Source organism: Leptodactylus fuscus, chromosome 6 (genome assembly GCF_031893055.1).
Source record: "Leptodactylus fuscus isolate aLepFus1 chromosome 6, aLepFus1.hap2, whole genome shotgun sequence".
NCBI classification, from domain to species: Eukaryota; Metazoa; Chordata; class Amphibia; order Anura; family Leptodactylidae; genus Leptodactylus; species Leptodactylus fuscus.
Genome location: NC_134270.1, coordinates 8,267,519 through 8,293,712, shown reverse-complemented (window position 1 = coordinate 8,293,712; position 26,194 = coordinate 8,267,519). Strand labels below are relative to the sequence as shown.

Genomic DNA, 26,194 nt, shown 5'->3' with positions numbered 1-26,194 from the left:
CTTTTTTTCTGTTCCCAATTCCTTGTGACTTCCAATCAGATACATTTTGATACTTTTGTTTTTTCACACTTGATGCTCCCTGGTTGTGGCAGGATTTAGGGTCTTGAACATAGTTGATCTTACCACATGTAGCTTCTATAGCCTTGATAAGGTGTTCAGCTTCTTCTTGCACTCTTTGCTCCATTGATCTTTTACCCATTCCAAAATTTCTTAGTGTGCTGACAGTAAATCGTCTTGTGTGTTTCCAGCGCTCACCGTTGGTACCTATGATACCTAAATGAGAACAAAAATGTCAAGAGTGAAACTGCCCATGAACTGGAATTTCACTGCCATGAAGCAACTTCTAGATACAGCTGACCAGGGCTGGAATGAAGGGTAAGCAAAGATAGGTAACCGCCTAGGGTATCAGTGATGGAAATGGTCATTGATATTGGGAGGTAATCAGTCCTCTTCTATACTGGGTGCTGTGTGCTGATGTATATTATGTCAGTGCAACACCAGTGTCTAGTGCGTACATGAGTATACGGCACCCAGAACAGAAGAGGATCAGCGTACACCAGGAGTACTGAGGAGTAGGTTCTTGTATAATGTATGGAAGCTGAGGCTAGAGGAGTGATGATCTCTTCTATCAGCTGTATTTTAGGTAATATAAAATGTAGAACAGTTCTGTGCCATATAAAAGCAGAAATAATGAGTTTTTATATGACACCAAGATCACAGCTCTACCTCGAACACTTCCAGAAGAATCCTCAGTTGAGCGATATGGATGGGCATAAGTATATGCAGCCATGTTTTCATTTTGTGATATCTCTGGAAAATAGATATGGTAGGTGGAACTGCCATCTTGGTGGCACATAGAAGAATCTCTTCTTTCATATGACACCTGAAGCACTCTTCTAGGTTTTTTAATGTGCTCCCCAACCACAGCCTGAGCATTCCTGCATTATACAAGAACCAGTGCACCTGTACGTCTAATGAAAGTGGTGTGAGATTATAATAAAGAAACTTGGGAAGGAATAAAGAAGTGCAGGAAAATCAAAAGTTTACTTCTGCTTTAACTTCAATGGGACTTTTTTAAACGTATGACCCTGCTTCAAACACTGGAGAAGGGGTTTAATCTGTCACATGGATTTATGGCATCTTACAGAAATCACTGACCTGAGACCCTGAGAACTGATAAGAACCTGGAATTGTTTAAATTTTTTCTACCAATAACCCTCCACCCCCTCTTCCTCCTAGAATTCTATCCCTATGTGTCCTTTTGTACATAAATCTGCTCCTTCAGATATGGTTTTAAATTTACTTGAGAAAGGAGCCGAGAGTTTCGAAACGTTGTAATCTGTCATCATTATTAGTTAGCCATTAAAAAGGTATCAACTACTGAAGACTGTCAAGTTTTTTCTTTTTTTGTATATCTCCTACCCACTGGCTAACACGGTACAAGAACAAACATTTTCCTTATCTAATGACAGACAGAAAGGTGCAGATATAGCGGGGGGAATAGTTTGCCTAATCTGCCTAGAGCACCAAAATGTCCTGCACTTGTCTCTGACCTATCAGTGCAAAACATGACATAGTGTTACGGTTCTGTATATATACTGTATATAAGATTATTTTGACAGAACTTCTTGACTGCGGTAGTGGCTGCAGTCGAGGTCCACAAGCCCCAGAAGGGTAGCCATTTGTTGAGTGAAGCAGCAGGATGTTCGTGCGGCTCAAGTGTGAACAGGAGGCAACGCACGTTCACCCATTAACTTCACTGGGTGAAGGCATTTGCGCAGCTCCACTGTGAACCGGCTGCAAGGAGGATTACACCAGTTGACTTCACTGGGCAAGTGTCTTTGTGCAGTTTTAATGTGAATTGACTGCAATGAGGCTTACACCAGTTGACTTCACTGGGCAAGTGTTTTTGTGCAGCTTAAATGTGAACAGGCGGCAACAATGGTTCACCAGTAACCTGCTGGGGAACTGCACCTGAGTATAGGCTGCAACCTAGGCTGCCAAGGGTTAAATGTCACCCCTGGTCAGAAGCACAAAGGGCTCCACAACAGCTTTGGAGCTACAATATTACTGGACAGAACCAACAGGCTATTCAGTTCCCTACCCGCAGTACCCAGGAATCCTAATTAGAATACCTGAATGGCAACCTGGCATTAACAGGAACCTAGCCCTGACCTCCTGTCTCAAAGTAATAGTCAAAGTGTGAGCACCCAGCGGGCGTCGGCTCACACCATATAAAGGCAGGGCAGAGGCCATAACCTCACTGGGCATGTCCAGTATGGGTGGAATGGGACTTAGCCTCTGAGCGCCTCCAAAATGCCTGAGCATGCTCAGTAGGGAGAGAATGGGACTTAGCCTCAGAGTGTCTCCAAAAAGTCCGAGCATGCTCAGTAGGCCAAACACTGGACTTAGACTCCACAAACCTCACCGTCCGACACCGAGGGCGAGAGCTGGATTGACCTGTGGAACCCATCCTAACACATAGCCCTATAGGCTGCAGGTGGTAAAAAATACTTTGCCAGTTCTCATTGAAACTTTCGCTGAAGATAATCCATGGGGTCTATTTGCTGAAATTCAACTTCTTTTTTAGAAAGCGCCGAGCCACCCGCTGACTGGAAGAAGTTGGTGTGTTCTCTGAAGTGGTTCTTTTTGGAGTTGCCAATATCAAGTCAGTGGCTGTATATGGGACAGATTTATATTTGGAAACATTCATCTTCATCTGAAATTTCTATGTTGGCTACACCTGCATCACAGGCACAAAAACTTATTTTTTTTATTTAATTTTTTTTATTGGATTTTGTAAATACATAACATAAGAGAGAAAAAACAGTATAAAAGATAGATATGCAGCGGTCATAGCGAATCTACTTAATGAATCTCTCAGCATTTCAAAGGTCAGGATACTAGAGAATAAAGTAGATAGGATTACATATCAAACAGCTGTATTCACCAATCAGAGTATCCTCAATATTCGGCCTAGATCAAAAGGAAGGAATGAGAGATTATGGGAAAACTCACATCACTGCAAGAGTACGGATTGGACATATAAACATCCAAAATTTTTAGATTGAGATTGAGACTAAGAGCGAAAAGTGAAGGAAGGGAAAGAAAAAAAAGAGAGAGGAGAAGGGGTAGAGGTTGGGAGATGGTAGACAGATGAGGTCTAGAGTGGTGATGAAGAAGGAGACCAATGCGAGTTAGGTGTGTGAACTTTTCGTTGAGAATATCGGCAGTGGGGTGGAGCCATTTAACCAGGATGTGACTTATTCCAGTAAATGTGCCAAGGAATCAAAATTCATTCACATCTATCATGTGTCCTTGATGGCCAACTAAGCAGCTCTTCGTCTTCGCAATTTCCTGAACAGTGTTTTTCCAGAGTGACAAAGGTGGGACAGTTGGCTGCATCCAGAACCTTGGAATCAATAGTTTAGCGGCAGCTAGCATGTGCGTAATGAGGAGCTCTTTTGAAAGCTTCAAAGTATCATTTGGGAGAGAGAGTAAGATGGTCTCCGGAGACAGTAAAAAAGGGGTGCCTGTGACCAATGTAATCCGTTCTCCAATCTCCTTCCAGAAGGACTCAATCTTCGGGCATTCCCACCACAAATGCAAGTAGGAGCCTCTGTGTCGCGAGCATCTCCAACACTTCGGGTCCGTGATAACTCCCCTCTGTGCCATCCATTCAGGAGCATCTGGACAGAAGCTTGAAGTTGTTTTCTCTTATCCTCCTGCAGATGGAGAAACCTAGAGAAGCTTTCAGTAGCCAATTTACCTCTTCTTGTGACAGTTGGATATTCAGCTCTTTCTCCCATCTGTAACATAGGCTGGCTTATAGCTGGTTTGTGGAGAGACAAATCGATGTAGCAAAACAGACGTTTTCCTCATCATCTTGGTCTGTGGCAACAGCACTTTCTCGAAAAGGGTCAGCCCAATCCACAAGTCACAGGACTTGCTAAGTTTAGTGAGATGAAACTTGATATGTTCTCTGTGTAAAAAGGAGAGGGAGACATTGGAGGATAGTTGAATCTCCAAGGTATGCAGGTACAAGGTCAACTGGAAGTAAAGGTGATGGTTCAGGTGCCAGGGTCAATCTCATTGAATTCCATGTCTCCCAAGCACCTCTCCAGAGGGGGTTGACAACATCTACGTGTCTCCCAGGGATAGCTGGAAGCCAGAGGTCTCTCAATAGGGCAGGTGGTACACAAAAACTTCTTGACCTTGGACACTTTTCTTGACTTTATTCACTTATAGGGATGACAACCTTTTACTTGGTCCCAGCTTTTTAACAAGGATCCAATCTCCATAACTTGTTGCTACTACAGTCCAGTAATGAAGGATACCGAGCCAAAGAAGTTTAATCCACAGTGAAACAAAAAGAGTCTATCAAAGCAACAAATATCTCCAGTATTCCTCAGTGGATCGGGTTGTATCTAGAGATGGGCAAATCAGTCTGTACCAAATATTCCAAATTGTTTGAGTTTTTTTTAAACCGAATAAATGTGGATTCGTTTTGGACCAAATAAAAAGGCGGTCACATCCCTTCAGACCCCACAGTATACTAGGTGGAGGCCAAGGTCCAAACTCACCTCCTTGTAGCTGTCAGGATACGGAGTCGCCGCGGTCTCCTTGCTGCGCGGCATCTCCCTGGGTGACATGTTAGGAGTTCTATTGGGTGTGCTTAGGTCATTAAGGGTTAAGTAGCGTTAAGTGCTCTCCTGGTGATGCCCGGTGCTCTTCTGCAATGTCATCTGTGATAAGCCTTGTAATTGTGTCTCAACAGTGACCTGGGCACACTGGGAGTCATAACATTTATTGCACCCATGTGACCGCTGGTGACCCAATGACATGGCTCAACCATAACCACTTGGCTGATAGATTCCTAGGAGCCCAGATAGTGTCCTACACTATGTTTTATAGATAGGTTCCTAGGAGCCCTGACAGTGTTATACACTATGTTTTATAGATAGGTTCCTAGAAGCTCTGACAGTGTCATACACTATGTTTTATAGATAGGTTCCTAGGAGCCCTGACAGTGTCATACACTATGTTTTATAGATAGGTTCCTAGGAGCCCTGACAGTGTCATACACTATGTTTTATAGATAGGTTCCTAGGAGCCATGACAGTATTATACACTATGTTTTATAGATAGGTTCATAGGAGCCCTGACAGTGTTATTCACTATATTTTATAGATAGCTTCCTAGGAGTCCTGACAGTGTTCTACACTATGTTTTATATATAGTTTCCTAGGAGCCCTGACAGTGTTATACAATATGTTTTATAGATAGGTACCTAAGAGCCCTGACAGTGTTATACACTATGTTTTACAGAATGGTTGCTTGGAGCTCTGACTGTATTCTACACTATGTTTTATAGATAGGTTCCTAGGAGCCCTGACAGTGTTCTATACTATGTTTTATAGAGAGGTTCCTAGGAACCCTGAACGTGTCATACACTATGATTTATAGATAGGTACCTAGAAGCTATGACAGTGTTCTACACTATGTTTTATAGATAAACTCCAAGGAGCCCTGACAGTGTCATACACTATGTTTTATAGATAGGTTCCTAGGAGCCCTGACAGTGTTCTATACTATGTTTTATAGAGAGGTTCCTAGGAACCCTGAACGTGTCATACACTATGATTTATAGATAGGTACCTAGAAGCTATGACAGTGTTCTACACTATGTTTTATAGATAAACTCCAAGGAGCCCTGACAGTGTCATACACTATGTTTTATAGATAGGTTCCTAGGAGCCCTGACAGTATTCTACACTATGTTTTATAGATAGGTTCCTAGGAGCCCTGACAGTGTTCTATACTATGTTTTATAGAGAGGTTCCTAGGAGCTCTGACAGGGTCATACACTATGTTTTACAGATAGGTTCCTAGGAGCCCTGACAGTATTATACACTATGTTTTATAGATAGGTTCCTAGGAACCCTGTTAGTGTCATACACTATGATTTATAGACAGGTACCTAGACGCTATGACAGTGTTCTACACTATGTTTTATAGAAAAGTTCCTATGATCCCTGGCAGTATTCTACACTATGTTTTATAGATAGGTTCCTAGGAGCCCTGACAGTGTCATACACTATGTTTTATAGATAGGTTCCTAGGAGCCCTGACAGTGTTCTACACTATGTTTTATAGATAGGTTCCTAGGAGTCCTTACAGTGTTATACACTATGTTTTATACATAGGTTCCTAGGAGCTCTGATAGTGTTCTACACTATGTATTATAGATAAGTTCCTAGGAGCCCTGACAGTGTTCTACACTATGTTTTATAGATAGGTTCCTAGGAGCCCTGACAGTGTTATATACTATGTTTTATAGATAGGTTGCTTGGAGCTCTGACAGTATTCTACACTATGTTTTATAGAAAAGTGCCTATGATCCCTGACAGTGTTATACACTGTGTTTTATAGATAGGTTCCTAGGAGCCCTGACAGTGTTATACAATATGTTTTATATATAGGTTCCTAGGAGCTCTGACAGTATTCTACACTATGTATTATAGATAGGTTCCTAGGAACCCTGACAGTTTTCTACATTATGGCTTATAGGTAGGCTCCTAGGAGGTCTTACAGAATTCTGCACTATGTTTTAAGTCAATATAATTTGTTGTTTGTGGCAAATTTGTTTGACCTAAAACACTGAACACAAAATAAATTTAGAGAGATTCTCCGATCTCGAGCTGTAACCTATACCAGCAATGCCTGAATACAGCAGCTGTGCTACTATTCACTTGAATGGGTCCAGACTGACTTGTACTCTGACACCTCCTCTATAGAGTGGATGGAGCCCTCTTCTGCTGGCTCCATGTCTAGCTGTAAATAAGGTGATGGCTTGAATGAAAACTCCTATAGAATTGGGACATTTAAAAGGGACGTCCGGGTAAAAATAGGCCACCCTTTTAACTTTTAAAATAGCTGCGGACATTGAAAGAAAATTTTTTAAAAAATCATACTCACCAGTCCCCAATGCTTCGATGTTCTCTTGGAGTGTTCCAGTCCTTCTGCTGAACAAGTCTCTTCCAGAGTTCTGCTGAGGCTGTTGATTGGCCTCAGTGGACACATGACTGCTGAGGCTAATCAATAGCTTCAGCAGAACTCAGCAAGACACTCGGAAGAAGCCGCTAGAGCAGAAGAACCCGGACGCACCCATCTCTGTGCACAGTTTGCCATATGTTTGTCATTTGATGACTGATTGTAAATAAAGTTATTTTTAATCAAAAAACATACTTACCGGTAAAGGGGTTTTCCCATCTCACTGTTTCAGCTTTGCTTGTTGTCTCTTCTTATCACTTCCTGTATTTCTCCCCCTCCCCCCTCCCAGCTTGCTCAATGGGACACTATGATGTATCACAATACTTTATCAGCAAACTGCAATTAGCTGAACTGATTGTCCTGCTGGCCGAGCAGTGAGTGAGGGACGTCACTTGTCCTATCACACAGGTCTGTGCTTATGGAACTGCTCTGTGACAATGGAAGGAATAAGTTCACATAGCAGGTAAACAAAGCAACATTTCTAAAGCAATATATTTAGGAAAAGTCTTCAATTTACATAAGCTACCAGTATAAATCGGATCCTTTAGCTGGAACCAGATTTATTGCTGTGGCATATGAGTGATTATAAATCTGATGCCTCTTTAGACCTCATAGTCTAAGTCTATATTAATGCCACCTATTAGTTAATTTTGGCACAATTTTGATGCAGACTGCCACATCTTAAACCCCAGTCCTTTTCTTCTAGGCTCTGCCCAGTTTTCAAACAAGCCTTAAAAAAGTGTATAAAATACAGAATAAATTTGGTGCTCAAGACGTAGGCACAAATTGTAGTATAATTGTGGTAACACGATGGCTCAGTGGTTAGCACTGCAGCCTTGCAGCGCTGGAGTCCTGGGTTCGAATCCCATCAGGAACAACATCTTCAAGGAGTTTGTATGTTCTTCCCATGATTGGATTTTTTTTAATAAAAATTGTGGTGTAATTTAGGATAGAAGACTGGCACCTTCAGCTTAGTAAACCCGCCCCACTGTTCAAATCTGTATTCTTAAGTCTATACACAGAGATAAGCTCCAACCCATTGATAGCAAATAAATAAGAGACATGACTTTGGCTTCAAACTGAGGGCCTGAACATAACTGAACAATATTTTACTTCATAATCCAACTGAGCGAGGACATAAGACCCCAACTTTGAGTATCTGTAAGATTTCTGCTCCCCTCCCTCCCCTGTCCATAGTCTTCAATGTGCTATAGCTGTAAGCTGTGCATGAACAGTAGTGTTGAGTGAATAGTATTCGATCAAATACCTTGCCGCCATAGGAATGCGTGTAAGCGGCTGAACCCCTTGGTATTCGATCGAATACTATCTGCTCAAAACTAATGGACAGCGAAGTACAGATCTGAACAGTGTATTCAGAAACAGTGACCGATGCAGGGGAAGGAGGAGGGAAATAACAGCAGAAAGAATTACAGAACATATTACAAAATCTACTATTATCACCCACAGTTTTGTTGTTTGAAAAATTTAGGCACACTCAAAAATTTCTTACAAATGAATTGTCAGATTTCCACCATCATATTTCTTACCATATCCCTTAGACAATCTGCTTGTTATCGGTAGAGGTCCACGATCACTAAATCGGTGTGAAAAATTTACCAAGGCATCTTTAACCACTGAATATCCACAGAGAACAACCACAGGCGAATTGCCAAGCCAAACGGTGAAGACCGGACCATACTTCTTGCGGAGCTGGAAAAGAAACCCTTAAAGGTAAGTTCTAACCTAGTAGTATTTTCCAGGGATACCAGATTTATTTACTAATAGGGTTGAGCGATCGTGTTTGGAAAAGATCGGATTCCGATTGGCAATTGAGAAAATTTCACGATCGCGATCAGAATTCCGAACACAATCTTTTTAGGTGGGATCGAGATCGGTACTATTTCCCACAATGCTTTGCTTAGCCTTCACACTGAGTATACGCTCCGCTCATTCTGAGTGGAGTGTATACTCAGTGTGAAGGCTCCGCTGCGGTGCCATAGGAATGAATGGAAGCAGCCGGCACACAGCCTTAACCCCCCTGCGCGCCGGCTGCCTCCATTCATTCTAATGGGAGACTAAACTAACATCTTTAGTAGCTACTAGAGATGAGCGAACACTAAAATGTTCGAGGTTCGAAATTCGATTCGAACAGCCGCTCAATGTTCGTGTGTTCGAACGGGTTTCGAACCCCATTATAGTCTATGGGGAACAGATACTCGTTAAGGGGGAAACCCAAATCCGTGTCTGGAGGGTCACCAAGTCCACTATGACACCCCAGGAAATGATACCAACACCTCTGGAATGACACTGGGACAGCAGGGGAAGCATGTCTGGGGGCATCTAACACACCAAAGACCCTCTATTACCCCAACATCACAGCCTAACAACTACACACTTTACACACTCAATACCACCTCTCTGACAGTAGGAAAACACCTTGAAACATGTGTATTTGGCACTTGCAGTGAGGAGAGCTTGTCACCAGCAGTGAATTTGGCCCTTGTAGTAAGTTGAGGTTGGCACCAACATTTGTTTTGAAAATCAGGGTGGATTGAGCCTCTAACCAGCAGAGTTTGGGCAAATTCATGGTGGAGGGAGCCTCTAAAAACCCCAGTTTGGACCAATTCATGGTGGAGGGAGCCTCTAACCAGCCCAGTTTGGGCAAATTCATGGTGGAGGGAGCCTCTAAAAAACCCAGTTTGGACCAATTCATGGTGGAGGGAGCCTCTAACCAGCCCAGTTTGGGCAAATTCATGGTGGAGGGAGCCTCTAACCAGCCCAGTTTGGACCAATTAATGGTGGAGGGAGCCTCTAACCAGCCCAGTTTGGACCAATTAATGGTGGAGGGAGCCTCTAAAAAACCCAGTTTGGACCAATTCATGGTGGAGGGAGCCTCTAAACAGCCCAGTTTGGGCAAATTCATGGTGGAGGGAGCCTCTAAAAAACCCAGTTTGGACCAATTCATGGTGGAGGGAGCCTCTAACCAGCCCAGTTTGGACCAATTAATGGTGGAGGGAGCCTCTAAACAGCCAAGTTTGGACCAATTCATGGTGGAGGGAGCCTCTAAAAAACCCAGTTTGGACCAATTCATGGTGGAGGGAGCCTCTAAACAGCCCAGTTTGGGCAAATTCATGGTGGAGGGAGCCTCTAAAAAACCCAGTTTGGACCAATTCATGGTGGAGGGAGCCTCTAACCAGCCCAGTTTGGACCAATTAATGGTGGAGGGAGCCTCTAAACAGCCAAGTTTGGACCAATTCATGGTGGAGGGAGCCTCTAAAAACCCCAGTTTGGACCAATTCATGGTGGAGGGAGCCTCTAACCAGCCCAGTTTGGACCAATTAATGGTGGAGGGAGCCTCTAACCACCCCAGTTTGGACCAATTCATGGTGGAGGGAGCCTCTAACCAGCCCAGTTTGGGCAAATTCATGGTGGAGGGAGCCTCTAAACAGCCCAGTTTGGGCAAATTCATGGTGGAGGGAGCCTCTAACCAGCCCAGTTTGGACCAATTAATGGTGGAGGGAGCCTCTAACCAGCCCAGTTTGGACCAATTAATGGTGGAGGGAGCCTCTAACCACCCCAGTTTGGACCAATTCATGGTGGAGGGAGCCTCTAAACAGCCAAGTTTGGACCAATTCATGGTGGAGGGAGCCTCTAAAAACCCCAGTTTGGACCAATTCATGGTGGAGGGAGCCTCTAACCAGCCCAGTTTGGGCAAATTCATGGTGGAGGGAGCCTCTAAACAGCCCAGTTTGGGCCAATTCATGGTGGAGGGAGCCTCTAACCAGCCCAGTTTGGACCAATTAATGGTGGAGGGAGCCTCTAACCAGCCCAGTTTGGACCAATTAATGGTGGAGGGAGCCTCTAACCACCCCAGTTTGGACCAATTCATGGTGGAGGGAGCCTCTAAAAACCCCAGTTTGGACCAATTCATGGTGGAGGGAGCCTCTAACCAGCCCAGTTTGGGCAAATTCTTGGTGGAGGGAGCCTCTAAACAGCCCAGTTTGGGCAAATTCATGGTGGAGGGAGCCTCTAAACAGCCCAGTTTGGGCAAATTCATGGTGGAGGGAGCCTCTAACCAGCCCAGTTTGGACCAATTAATGGTGGAGGGAGCCTCTAACCAGCCCAGTTTGGACCAATTAATGGTGGAGGGAGCCTCTAACCACCCCAGTTTGGACCAATTCATGGTGGAGGGAGCCTCTAAACAGCCAAGTTTGGACCAATTCATGGTGGAGGGAGCCTCTAAAAACCCCAGTTTGGACCAATTCATGGTGGAGGGAGCCTCTAACCAGCCCAGTTTGGGCAAATTCATGGTGGAGGGAGCCTCTAAACAGCCCAGTTTGGGCAAATTCATGGTGGAGGGAGCCTCTAACCAGCCCAGTTTGGACCAATTAATGGTGGAGGGAGCCTCTAACCAGCTCAGTTTGGACCAATTAATGGTGGAGGGAGCCTCTAACCACCCCAGTTTGGACCAATTCATGGTGGAGGGAGCCTCTAAAAACCCCAGTTTGGACCAATTCATGGTGGAGGGAGCCTCTAACCAGCCCAGTTTGGGCAAATTCATGGTGGAGGGAGCCTCTAAACAGCCCAGTTTGGGCAAATTCATGGTGGAGGGAGCCTCTAACCAGCCCAGTTTGGACCAATTAATGGTGGAGGGAGCCTCTAACCAGCCCAGTTTGGACCAATTAATGGTGGAGGGAGCCTCTAACCACCCCAGTTTGGACCAATTCATGGTGGAGGGAGCCTCTAAACAGCCAAGTTTGGACCAATTCATGGTGGAGGGAGCCTCTAAAAACCCCAGTTTGGACCAATTCATGGTGGAGGGAGCCTCTAACCAGCCCAGTTTGGGCAAATTCATGGTGGAGGGAGCCTCTAAACAGCCCAGTTTGGGCAAATTCATGGTGGAGGGAGCCTCTAACCAGCCCAGTTTGGACCAATTAATGGTGGAGGGAGCCTCTAACCAGCCCAGTTTGGACCAATTAATGGTGGAGGGAGCCTCTAAAAACCCCAGTTTGGACCAATTCATGGTGGAGGGAGCCTCTAACCAGCCCAGTTTGGGCAAATTCATGGTGGAGGGAGCCTCTAAACAGCCCAGTTTGGGCAAATTCATGGTGGAGGGAGCCTCTAACCAGCCCAGTTTGGACCAATTAATGGTGGAGGGAGCCTCTAACCAGCCCAGTTTGGACCAATTAATGGTGGAGGGAGCCTCTAACCAGCCCAGTTTGGACCAATTAATGGTGGAGGGAGCCTCTAACCAGCCCAGTTTGGGCAAATTCATGGTGGAGGGAGCCTCTAAACAGCCCAGTTTGGGCAAATTCATGGTGGAGGGAGCCTCTAACCAGCCCAGTTTGGACCAATTAATGGTGGAGGGAGCCTCTAACCAGCCCAGTTTGGACCAATTCATGGTGGAGGGAGCCTCTAAACAGCCCAGTTTGGGCAAATTCATGGTGGAAGGAGCCTCTAACCAGCAGAGTTGTGGGAAAGCAGGGTGGAGGGAGCCTCTAACCAGCAGAGTTGGTGGAAATCAGGGTGGAGGGAGCCTCTAACCAGCAGAGTTGGGGGAAATCATGTTGGAGGGAGCCTAGTATTAGCAGAATTGTGCAACGCTTATGGTGGATGAGTATGAGGATGCGGAGGAATTGGAGAGGTTGAGTACAGACATGGAGTTTCATGTTGGGGTGCTTTACACAGGTGGGCACAAAAATGAAGGCTCTATCCAGTGGTGGTTCATTTTTATCAAAGTGAGCCGGTCGGCACTCTCAGCTGACAGACGGGTGCGCTTGTCAGTGATGATGCCACCGGCTGCACTGAACACCCTCTCAGATAGGACGCTGGCGGCAGGACAGGACAGCACCTCCAAGGCATATAGGGCAAGTTCAAGCCACAGGTCCAACTTCGACACCCAATACGTGTAGGGCGCAGAGGGGTCGGAGAGGACAGGGCTGTGGTCGGAAAGGTATTCCCGCAACATGCGCCTATACTTCTCACGCCTGGTGACACTAGGACCCTCCGTGGCGGCACTTTGGCGAGGGGGTGCCATCAAGGTGTCCCAGACCTTAGACAGTGTGCCCCTCGTTTGTGTGGACCGGTGAGAACTTGGTTGCCTACTGGAGGAACTGCCCTCCCTGCCGCCACTGTCACATGCTGGAAACATCTCCATCATATTCTGCACCAATTGCCTGTGGCAAGCATTGATGCGATTGGCCCTCCCCTCTACCGGAATAAAAGACGAGATGTTGTTTTTATACCGGGGGTCAAGGATAGCAAAGATCCAGTACTGGTTGTCCTCCATGATTTTGACAATACGCTTGTCGGTTGTAAAGCACCCCAACATGAACTCAGCCATGTCTGCCACAGTGTTAGTTGGCATGACTCCTCTGGCCCCACCGGAAAGTTCAATCTCCATTTCCTCCTCATCCTCCATGTCTACCCATCCGCGCTGCAACAATGGGACGATTCGAAGTTGCCCGGAAGCCTCCTGTATCACCATCACATCATCGGACAACTCTTCTTCCTCCTCCTCCTCCTCCTCCTCCATTAAACGCAGTGAAGCGGACAGATGTGTGGACCTACTCTCCAGCTGTGACGGATCGGATGCTATCCCTAACTCCTCTGTGTGATCTGAGTTATCCCTGATGTCAATCAGGGATTCTCTCAGAACACACAAGAGCGGGATTGTAAGGCTCACCATCGCATCCTCAGAGCTCACCCTCCTTGTGGACTCCTCAAAGACCCGTAGGATGTCACAAAGGTCTCTCATCCATGGCCACTCATGGATGTGAAACTGAGGCAGCTGACTTTGTGGCACCCTAGGGTTTTGTAGCTGGTATTCCATCAAAGGTCTCTGCTGCTCAACCACTCTATTCAACATCTGAAACGTTGAGTTCCAGCGTGTGGGGACGTCGCACAAAAGCCGGTGTTGTGGCACATGCAGGCGTTGCTGGAGAGATTTTAAGCTAGCAGCGGCTACTGTCGACTTGCGAAAGTGGGCGCACATGCGCCGCACTTTCACCAGTAGCTCTGGAACATTGGGGTAGCTCTTTAGGAAACGTTGCACCACTAGGTTGAAGACGTGGGCCAGGCATGGAACATGTTGGAGTCCGGCAAGCTCCAGAGCTGCTACCAGGTTCCGGCCGTTATCACAAACGACCATGCCTGGGCCCAGGTGCAGCGGCTCAAACCATATTGCCGTCTCATCGAGGAGGGCATCCCTCACCTCGGAGGCAGTGTGCTGTCTGTCCCCCAAGCTGATCAGCTTCAGCACAGCCTGCTGACGTCTACCAACGCCAGTGCTGCAACGTTTCCAACTCGTAGCTGGGGTCAATCTAACAGCGGAGGAGGAGGCGGTGGCGGAGGAGGAGGCGGTGGCGGAGGAGGAGGCGGTAGAGGAGGAGGAGGAGGGGGGTGTTCTTCTCGTGTCCCTGCCAGGAATGTTAGGCGGGGAGACGAGGTACACCGGGCCAGTTTGGGAAGCAGTCCCAGCCTCAACTACATTCACCCAGTGTGCCGTCAGTGAAATGTAGCGTCCCTGTCCGCATGCACTTGTCCACGCGTCGGTGGTCAAGTGGACCTTTGTGCAAAGCGCGGAACTAAGGGCCCGCCTGATGTTGAGTGACACGTGCTGGTGCAAGGCGGGGACGGCACACCGGGAGAAGTAGTGACGGCTAGGGACGGCATAGCGAGGTGCCGCAGTTGCCATCAGGTCCAGGAAGGCGGGAGTTTCAACAAGCCGGAACGCCAACATCTCCTGGGCCAGCAGTTTAGCGATGTTGGCGTTCAAGGCTTGCGCGTGTGGGTGGTTAGCAGTGTATTTCTGCCGCCGCTCCAATGTCTGAGAGATGGTGGGTTGTTGTAAAGAAACGCCTGATGGTGCCTTTGATGGTGCAGGAGAAGGAGATAAGACAGGACCAGGGGAGGATGAGGTAGAAGTCAACAAAGTGGCGGAGGCAGATGAAGTGGTGTCCTGGCTCGTCCTCTGGAGTGCATCGCCAGCACAGTCAGCAGTGGCAGTGGCAGAGGCAGAGGCAGAGGCAGTGGCAGTGGCGTGAACGGCAGGCGGCCTTTGTCCTGCCGTTGCTGCCTGCCACTGATTCCAGTGCTTGGATTCCAAATGACGGCGCATTGAAGTGGTGGACAGGTTGCTCTTCTCAGAGCCCCTAATCAATTTCGAGAGGCAAATTGTGCAGACAACACTATATCTGTCCTCGGCGCATTCCTTGAAAAAACTCCACACCTTCGAGAAACGTGCCCTCGAGGTGGGAGTTTTTCGGGGCTGGGTACGAACTGGAACATCTTGGGAGATTCCGGGTGTGGCCTGGCTTCGCCTAAGCTGCTGACCTCTGCCTCTGCCTCTAGCTACCCTTTTTGGTGCTGCACCTGCCTCAACATCCACACTACTTTCCCCGCTTGACATCCCCCCTGTCCAGGTCGGGTCAGTGTCCTCATCATCCACCACTTCCTCTTCCAACTCCTGTCTCATCTCCTCCTCCCGCACAATGCGCCAGTCAACTGGATGCCCTGACGGCAACTGCGTCACATCATCGTCGATGAGGGTGGGTTGCTGGTCATCCACCACCAAATCGAACGGAGATGGAGGAGACTCTAGTGTTTGAGCATCTGGACACAGATGCTCCTCTGTTAGGTTCGTGGAATCGTGACGTGGAGAGGCAGGTTGAGGGACAATGAAAGGAGCGGAGAACAGCTCTGGGGAGCAGGGACAGTTTGGGTTATTGTTCTGTAAAGCTTCGGAATTTTGGGAGGAAGGAAGACAAGACTGTTGGGTAATAGGAGGAGAGGAGGCAGAGTCTGACTGGCTGCTGGACAATGTGCTGTAAGCGTTCTCTGACAGCCATTGCAAGACCTGTTCCTGGTTCTCGGGCCTACTAAGGTTTGTACCCTGCAGTTTAGTTAATGTGGCAAGCAACCCTGGCACTGTGGAGTGGCGCAATGCTTGCTGCCCCACAGGAGTAGGCACGGGACGCCCTGTGGCTTCACTGCTACCTTGCTCCCCAGAACCATTCCCCCGACCTCGCCCACGGCCTCGTCCACGTCCCTTTCCGGGAGCCTTGCGCATTTTGAATTCCTAGTTAGAAATTGGCACTGTATACCAGTAGTAAAAATTGTGGGTGCACGTAACCCCAATATATTCTTTGAATTCCCAGTCAGACACTGGCACTATATGGCAGTAGCAAGAAATGAGGGTATTTGTATTCCCAATATACTCTTTGAATTCCCAGTCAGACAATGGCACTGTATACCAGTAGTAAAAATTGTGGGTGCACGTAACCCCAATATATTCTTTGAATTACCAGTCAGAAACTGGCACTATATGGCAGTAGCAAGAAATGAGGGTATTTGTATTCCCAATATATTCTTTGAATTCCCAGTCAGACAATGGCACTGTATACCAGTAGTAAAAATTGAGGGTGCACGTAACCCCAATATATTCTTTGAATTACCAGTCAGAAACTGGCACTATATGGCAGTAGCAAGAAATGAGGGTATTTATAACCCCAATATATTCTTTGAATTCCCAGTCAGACAATGGCACTGTATACCAGTAGTAAAAATTGTGGGTGCACGTAACCCCAATATATTCTTTGAATTCCCAGTCAGACACTGGCACTATATGGCAGTAGCAAGAAATGAGGGTATTTGTATTCCCAATATACTCTTTGAATTCCCAGTCAGACAATGGCACTGTATACCAGTAGTAAAAATTGTGGGTGCACGTAACCCCAATATATTCTTTGAATTACCAGTCAGAAACTGGCACTATATGGCAGTAGCAAGAAATGAGGGTATTTATAACCCCAATATATTCTTTGAATTCCCAGTCAGACAATGGCACTGTATACCAGTAGTAAAAATTGTGGGTGCACGTAACCCCAATATATTCTTTGAATTCCCAGTCAGACACTGGCACTATATGGCAGTAGCAAGAAATGAGGGTATTTGTATTCCCAATATATTCTTTGAATTCCCAGTCAGACAATGGCACTGTATACCAGTAGTAAAAATTGTGGGTGCACGTAACCCCAATATATTCTTTGAATTACCAGTCAGAAACTGGCACTATATGGCAGTAGCAAGAAATGAGGGTATTTATAACCCCAATATATTCTTTGAATTCCCAGTCAGACAATGGCACTGTATACCAGTAGTAAAAATTGTGGGTGCACGTAACCCCAATATATTCTTTGAATTACCAGTCAGAAACTGGCACTATATGGCAGTAGCAAGAAATGAGGGTATTTGTATTCCCAATATACTCTTTGAATTCCCAGTCAGACAATGGCACTGTATACCAGTAGTAAAAATTGTGGGTGCACGTAACCCCAATATATTCTTTGAATTCCCAGTCAGAAACTGGCACTATATGGCAGTAGCAAGAAATGAGGGTATTTGTATTCCCAATATATTCTTTGAATTCCCAGTCAGACAATGGCACTGTATACCAGTAGTAAAAATTGTGGGTGCACGTAACCCCAATATATTCTTTGAATTACCAGTCAGAAACTGGCACTATATGGCAGTAGCAAGAAATGAGGGTATTTATAACCCCAATATATTCTTTGAATTCCCAGTCAGACAATGGCACTGTATACCAGTAGTAAAAATTGTGGGTGCACGTAACCCCAATATATTCTTTGAATTCCCAGTCAGAAACTGGCACTATATGGCAGTAGCAAGAAATGAGGGTATTTGTATTCCCAATATATTCTTTGAATTCCCAGTCAGACAATGGCACTGTATACCAGTAGTAAAAATTGTGGGTGCACGTAACCCCAATATATTCTTTGAATTACCAGTCAGAAACTGGCACTATATGGCAGTAGCAAGAAATGAGGGTATTTATAACCCCAATATATTCTTTGAATTCCCAGTCAGACAATGGCACTGTATACCAGTAGTAAAAATTGTGGGTGCACGTAACCCCAATATATTCTTTGAATTACCAGTCAGAAACTGGCACTATATGGCAGTAGCAAGAAATGAGGGTATTTGTATTCCCAATATACTCTTTGAATTCCCAGTCAGACAATGGCACTGTATACCAGTAGTAAAAATTGTGGGTGCACGTAACCCCAATATATTCTTTGAATTCCCAGTCAGAAACTGGCACTATATGGCAGTAGCAAGAAATGAGGGTATTTGTATTCCCAATATATTCTTTGAATTCCCAGTCAGACAATGGCACTGTATACCAGTAGTAAAAATTGTGGGTGCACGTAACCCCAATATATTCTTTGAATTACCAGTCAGAAACTGGCACTATATGGCAGTAGCAAGAAATGAGGGTATTTATAACCCCAATATATTCTTTGAATTCCCAGTCAGACAATGGCACTGTATACCAGTAGTAAAAATTGTGGGTGCACGTAACCCCAATATATTCTTTGAATTACCAGTCAGAAACTGGCACTATATGGCAGTAGCAAGAAATGAGGGTATTTGTATTCCCAATATACTCTTTGAATTCCCAGTCAGACAATGGCACTGTATACCAGTAGTAAAAATTGTGGGTGCACGTAACCCCAATATATTCTTTGAATTACCAGTCAGACACTGGCACTATATGGCAGTAGCAAGAAATGAGGGTATTTGTATTCCCAATATATTCTTTGAATTCCCAGTCAGACAATGGCACTGTATACCAGTAGTAAAAATTGTGGGTGCACGTAACCCCAATATATTCTTTGAATTACCAGTCAGAAACTGGCACTATATGGCAGTAGCAAGAAATGAGGGTATTTGTATTCCCAATATATTCTTTGAATTCCCAGTCAGACAATGGCACTGTATACCAGTAGTAAAAATTGTGGGTGTATATAGCCCCAATTCTATTGCTAGGGGACTTGCAGGGTATTTCTGGGGTGAAGGTGGGGGGGCACACCGTTGGAAACGGGTATCGGGGTATATATCGGGTATACGGGAATACACTGACAGTGTATTCCATTCAGGATCCTGGGAAAGCTGGGTTGCGGCGATTGAGCCCGTCAGTGCCACGTTACACTGACAAGCTTCTCCCTGGAATTTAGCTCTTACAAGAGCTGTTGGTTGTCTTCTCCTTCCTATCCTAGCCTGTCCCTGCCTACCCAGAATCTAAGCCCTAGCTAGCTGGACGGAAACCTCCGTCCTCGGTGAATTGCAAGCTCAGAATGACGCGAAGCTGGGCGTCGCTGTTCTTTTAAATTAGAGGTCACATGTTTTCGGCAGCCAATGGGTTTTGCCTACTTTTTTCAACGTCACCGGTGTCGTAGTTCCTGTCCCACCTACCCTGCGCTGTTATTGGAGCAAAAAAGGCGCCAGGGAAGGTGGGAGGGGAATCGAGTAATGGCGCACTTTACCACGCGGTGTTCGATTCGATTCGAACATGCCGAACAGCCTAATATCCGATCGAACATGAGTTCGATAGAACACTGTTCGCTCATCTCTAGTAGCTACTTACCTCCAGAGATGGCTGGTCTGCAGTGCCTGGAGTTCTTCTTCGCCTCGCTGCCGCTCCACGCTGCTCTTCTTGCCTTGCTGCCGCCGCCTCCCAGGTTAGTGTTTAAAGAGCTAGGAAGGTGGGGCTTGTGGCTTAGGAGAGTGTGGGCGGGTACAGGGTGGGGAGACGTGACGTCTCCCCTCCCAGTACCCGCCCACACTCTCCTAATCTGGGAGGCAGGGGGCAGTGAGGTGAGAAGAGCAGCGTGGAGCGGCACCGAGGCGAAGAAGAACACTGGGCACCGGAGCAGCCATCTCTGCAGGTAAGTGGACACATGGGGGGACTAAGTAGCCAGAGGATTAAAAAAAAATCCTCTGGCTACTTAGTGATTCACTACACAGCCTGGATTCTAACAATTCTTAGATTCCATGCTGTATAGTAATCGGATATCTTTTAAAATCCGATCTCCGATTAATAAAAAAATCCCATTGACTTGCATCGGAATCGGAATTGGGATTGAGATCAGGTTTGAATGAAAAATGATTGGAAATCGGATTTTAAAATCGATCCTGAAAAGTCAAGATCGGCTCAACCCTATTTATTAATCAAAAACGCCATTTTTTCACGGTTTTGCCTCTCATAAAAATTTGAATAAAAAGTGATCAAACCAATAGACATTCCCGAAAATGGTATAACCAAAAACTACGCCCGCAAAAAAAGACGCCCAATACATCCCCGTACATGGAAGTATAAAAAAGTAACGGGTGTCAGAATATGGCGACTTTTAGAAAAAAAGTTTTAGATTTTGGTTAAGAGGTTAAATATAAATAAAACCATATAAATTTGGTATCCCCGTAATCGCACAGAAAAATAGAATACAGGTGACATGTCATTTTAGCTGCACAGTGAACGCTGTAAGGCTGCATTCACACTGAGTTACGTTGGCGTTTTTTTGTGCTGTTTTTGTGCTGATTTTGCGTTAACCGCGGCGCTATGTGCAAAAATAAGCACAAAAAACGCCAGCGTTACTCAGTGTGAATGCAGCCTAAAAACGAAGCCCATAAGAAAGTCAAACAAATGCATTTTTTCTTCAAATCCACCCCATTCTGAATTTTTTTTCCAGCTTCCCAGGACATTGTACAGAATAATTAATGGTGGTATCATGAAGAACAATTTGTCCCGCAAATATTCAGTCCTCATATGGCTCTGGGAGAGGAGAAACAAAAGGTTATGGGTTGTGGAAGGGAAGGTGGGGGAGTCAAAAATGAAAAATGAAAATCAAAGAGTTTGTAGACCCATCCTGTGCTGCTAACTATTGACCCGTCTCTAACCTCCCCTTCATCTCTAAACTCTTGGAACGCCTGGTCTATTCTCGTTTAATCCGCTATCTCTCTGCTAACTCTCTGCTTGACCCCTTACAATCTGGTTTCCGCGCTCTGCACTCTACTGAAACGGCTCTCACAAAAGTCTCCAATGATCTCCTAATGGCTAAATCCAATGGTGACTTCTCTCTTCTTATTCTTCTGGACCTCTCTGCAGCTTTTGACACTGTTGACCATCATCTCCTCCTCACTCTGCTCCGCTCAGTCGGCCTTATGGACACTGCGCTCTCCTGGTTCTCCTCTTATCTCTCAGACCGCACTTTAAGTGTATCATTTGCGGGCTCTGTTTCCTCCCCTCTTTCCCTTGCTGTTGGGGTTCCTCAGGGCTCGGTCCTCGGCCCCCTGCTCTTTTCTCTCTACACAGCCCCGATTGGACAAACCATCACCAGATTTGGCTTCAGGTACCATCTTTATGCTGATGACACCCAATTATACACATCTTCCCGTGACATCACCCCTGCACTCATACAGAACACCAGTGACTGTCTCTCTGCGGTCTCTAATATCATGTTCTCGCTCTATCTGAAACTATATCTCCCTAAGACTGAACTACTACTGTTCCCACCATCTAATAGATCTGTCCCTGATATATCCATTGCAGTCTCAGGCCTCACTATAACTCCTAGGCAGCATGCCCGCTGCCTCGGGGTCATGTTTGACGCAGACCTTTCCTTCACCCCCCCACCCCACCCCACCCCATATTCAATCACTCGCACGCTCATGTCATCTCTACCTCATTATGTATTGGGTACAACTATTTATTTTGTTGCTGGAGGGATTCCTCTGTATTCTCAGGTTAAAGTCCAGAATTGGATTCTATGTTCTTGTTTTTTTTTTCTTGTATAGCCATATGGGGCTCATCTTTTTGATGCATATTCAGTACAATAGTCCATTGCGGTCTGATATGATCACTATGCATACATTGGACCTGGTTAGGGGCAAGCATGGAATGTATATTATATTTGTAGTTACTGGACAATTATTGGTTTATTCATCTATACATCTTTTAACCCCTTCCCGACATCCGCTGTAATAGTACGGCGCATGTTGGGTGTGTAACTATGGCGACCACCCGGGAGTCGGGTGTCTACTGCTTTAAGCAGCCAATCGGAGGAATTAACCCCTCCGGCGCCACGGTCAAAGGCGCCGGAGGCTCCATTTTCTCGGCGGAGCATGGGCGCTGCCATTTTGCCGGTGATTGCCGGCTCCTGGAGCATGCTCCAGGGCCGACATCACGTTGGCATGACAGCCGGGAGCCTTTACAAAGCTCCCCGGCCAGTCTGCAATCTCTTTCTTTTGCAAGCTGGTCTATGCAGCCTGCAAAAGAAAAGATGATTTTTTTGAATGCATTGCAATGCATTAGCATTGTAATGCATTGCATTAGTGATCAGACCCCTGGGGTTCAACACCCCTAGGGGGTCTAATAAATGCAAAAAAAAAATTAAAAAAAAAGTTTAAAAAAATATAAAAAAATATAAAAAGTATTAAAAATTCAAATCACCCCCCTTTCCCTAGAACACATATAAAAGTAGTTAAATACTGTGAAACACATACATGTTAGGTATCCCCGTGTCCAAAATTGCCCGCTCTACAAATCTATAACAATATTTTTCCTGTTCGGTAAACGCCGTAGCGGGAAAAATAGTCAAAAGTGTCAAACCGCTGTTTTTTCACTGTTTTGATTCTGATAAAAATTTGAATAAAAAAGTGATCAAAGCAAAAGCATTTCCCGAAAATGGTAGAACTAAAAAGTACACCTGGCCCCGCAAAAAAAGACGCCCTATGCATCCCCGTACACAGACGTATAAAAAAGTTACGGCTGTCGGAATATGGCGACTTTTTGAAAAAAATTTTTTTAACACAATTTGGGATTTCTTTTAAGGGGTCAAAATGTAAATAAAACCGTATAAATTTGGTATCCCCGGAATCGTAACGAAACACAGAATACAGGGGACATGTCGTTTTGGCAGCACAGTGAACGCCGTAAAACCGAAGCCCGTAAGAAAGTCGCAGAAATGCATTTTTTCTTCAAATCCACCCCATTCTGAATTTTTTCCAGCTTCCCAGTACATTATATAGAATAATTCATGGTGGCATCATGAAGAACACTTTGTCCCACAAACATTTAGACCTCATATGGCTCTGGGAGCGGAGAAATAAAAAAGTTATGGGGTTTAGAAAGAGGGGAGTCAAAAACGAAAAATGAAAATCAAAAATTGCCATTGGCGGGAAGGGGTTAAATACCTGGCATCCACTGCAGATGTCAGGAAGGAGTTAGTCAGTTTTGATATACTCATGGCAATCTTTTTAGATCCATTCCTTGCTGCGCTTAGATACATACTGTATACAGTTATAGTTATTATTCTGCGTTATTGATGGATGTTTATTTGGCGGCATAGACCTATAACTATTATATACCTATACCTATTATATAGCAGCAGTTCTACCACGGCAGGTTTGGAGCGATTGATAATACGCTGCATGGATATATTCGCGAGGAGACCATTGTTACTGATCGAGGCATGATATGTGGTTTGTATGACACATGTAGTAACAGGATCTACACTCTTTGTTATCCAGGGATATTTATTTTACCCATGGCCTCTATCTTGCGTGATCTTATTCTGGCTTGTACTCTGCCACTCGGGTTACTTTCCTCTCCTTTGATCGATTCCTGGCTTCTTCACATCTAAGGGTGAATTCACACTGAGTAAACGCTAGCTTATTCTGAACGTAAAACACGTTCAGAATAAGCGGCGTCTAAAGCAGCTCCATTCATTTCTATGGGAGCGGGGATACGAGCGCTCCCCATAGAAATGAATGGGCTGCTTCTTTCACTCCGTGCAATCCCATTGAAGTGAATGGGGAGTGCCGGCGTGTACACTCCGGCATGAGCAGAGCTTGCCGTATACGCCGGCACTCCCCATTCACTTCAATGGGACTGCACGGAGTGAAAGAAGCAGCCCATTCATTTCTATGGGGAACGCTCGTATCCCCGCTCTCATAGAAATGAATGGAACTGCTTTAGACGCCGCTTATTCTGAACGTGTTTTACGTTCAGAATAAGCTAGCGTTTACTCCGTGTGAATTCACCCTAATGTTGTTTTTTTCCCCTCAGTAGCTCCTCCCACATTACAGGCCTGGGGCAGGACCTTACATTTTGATTGGCTCCCCCAGGTGCAGGGGTTGGGGGCGGAGCTTATGTGGCTAGGCCTATTTAAAGACGGTGGGAGCCAGCAGTCAGCGTTGGATATTCTGATGTAATAAAGCTCAATGTCAGGGCTCTGGGAAATGTAGTGATCCTTGCAATGGATTCTATCCTTTGACCAAACCAAATGTCTCCTGATGATTCAGCATAATAGAGATGGATTAGATATCAGAGCCTAGGAATGGGTGACTGGCTGCAATGGTGAACTAGATAGCTTGTGGAGATTTTGTATATTATTTATATCCCTCTGTCTCCAGAGCCTATGCATTGTACATATGTTGTCCTGGGATTAGCTCAGGGATTGTGGTCTCTTCAGATAGATGGGCACTTTTGGCATGCCATTAAGAGTCCAGTCCAACCAAGTGTGGTGCAACTGGCCCCAACCATTTTTATTTAATTGTTCAGGCAAACAAGCAGGCAACAGCCCTGTCTGGTCTTACACACACAGTCTTCAGGATACAAGGAATTAACCCCAGTCATCCCAAAACCTGAACTGTCTGACTGCAGTAGAGACCTCAAACTCTCCCTATTCCAACAGCCAGACCTTTCACCCGGGTTTTGGTCAAACCCTCCAGCAAGGAGCACAGGTGTCTTAATGCAAGATTTCCCAGGTGCTTTTAGAATGTATATGACAGGAACCTGGAAGAAATAAATACTCCTTCTACCACTTTGTCCCTGGTCCTGTCACCCTGTTGGCCGCTTTGTACTATGGCACCTCATGTCGCCTAAGGGTTAATCTATATTGACTCTCAGATTGCAACTGGTTATATACAATAAAGACCTATACAGTCAAACCTCTGAGCACCACCCAAAAAGGCATTAAAAACTGGTCTTCTAGGTGGGTGATCTTCTCAAAGGTGGTGGTCAATACAGGAAAAATGAAAATGGGGTGTGGGCAAGTGGTCTTCTGAAAGCGGTGGTGGTCCATTGGAGACATTTTAATGTATAATCATACATATTTACTTGGAGGTCTTTGGGAGTGTTTGCTAGACGTGCCCTGTTACTGAGAGGGGAGTAGATAAGCTATTGTCAGGAGTGGGTGTAATGATGGGTTATCTATTATCAGTGTTATCCTGTAAATGAGGTTACTGCTGCAATAAAACCACCTACAGAATTATGAAGTGCTTTTAGGCTTAGTGGTCAGAGTAAAAATTGCAGGATTTTTTTTTTTTTTTTTTTTTTTTGTATCTTGGAAAATTAACAATATTATCATACATAATATATATATTTTATAAAAGCAAGTGCCCTTTAAGCTCAGTATATAGTAAGATTAATTAGATAAATTACCTTTATGTAGGACTCATAGAGCAGTAAGCTTCCTTGGAAGAAGTTACCCAAGAATGGCAGAGGAATTGGTCCAGGGGGTAAGGACAGTCGTGTCTTGTGTATCCTCCACGTAAGATTAAGAAGAGAGAGGAAAATGAAGACTCCCAGACACAACGTGATCACCTCCATCTTATGTAACGAAGTGTACACTAATAATCTCAATTTATTTGATGTCCCTGAGGTCTGACAATTATTAACATTCTTATAAGTTACTCACTATCATATTTTAACGAATCGACCATGTAGATAACTTCTGACCCTATTTCCTGGATGACCTTTGATGGCAGAATTGTCAAGGCTGGTCTTAGGAAGTGGAAATTCTTACAGTAATGAATCCGTGATACACCGCCATGTTTATAGGGGGGTCAGTAGAGACGGCTTATACAATTCAGGCACACAACAGTGAGTACCGACCGTGCAATGACATGCTGCATGAAAATATAGGCCAGGGGTCGGCAACCCCCGGGACAAGTGCTGAGTGCACGCGAGGCTTATATCCCTGGCACAGCAGCCAGAGCCCTGTAGTTCTGATCAGACCAAACTTGGCCGAAACAAAACTATTACACTCTGAGGTCTCTTCATTCTTCAGAGTGTAAAAAGCAGAGTCTCAGGAGAGGTGATGAAACATAGAAAAAAATCATCACCTCTCTTGTGCTCCAGAGCCAATGAGACATAATACTGTGTGCAGGGGCCACTGAGGGACATTATACTGTGTGCAGGGGCCACTATGGGACATAATATTGTGTGCAGGGGCTGCTATCCTATTAATATTATAAATGTGAAAGTTTGTGGGTTTGT

General features: G+C 45.3%; 1 protein-coding gene across 1 annotated transcript in view; it reads right to left on the bottom strand.

The window, feature by feature from the left end:
* LOC142210260 (cytochrome P450 2A13-like) overlaps nucleotides 1-25,525 on the bottom strand; it is a 40,770-nt gene extending 15,245 nt beyond the window's left edge. Inside the window, exons 1-3 of the mRNA XM_075279313.1 lie at nucleotides 25,358-25,525; nucleotides 8,601-8,763; nucleotides 124-273 (exon numbers count right to left, since the gene is read on the bottom strand). Coding sequence (XP_075135414.1) covers nucleotides 124-273; nucleotides 8,601-8,763; nucleotides 25,358-25,525 — 481 coding nt within the window. The remainder of the gene's footprint in view (nucleotides 1-123; nucleotides 274-8,600; nucleotides 8,764-25,357) is intronic.
* Between the last annotated feature and the right edge of the window lie 669 nt (nucleotides 25,526-26,194).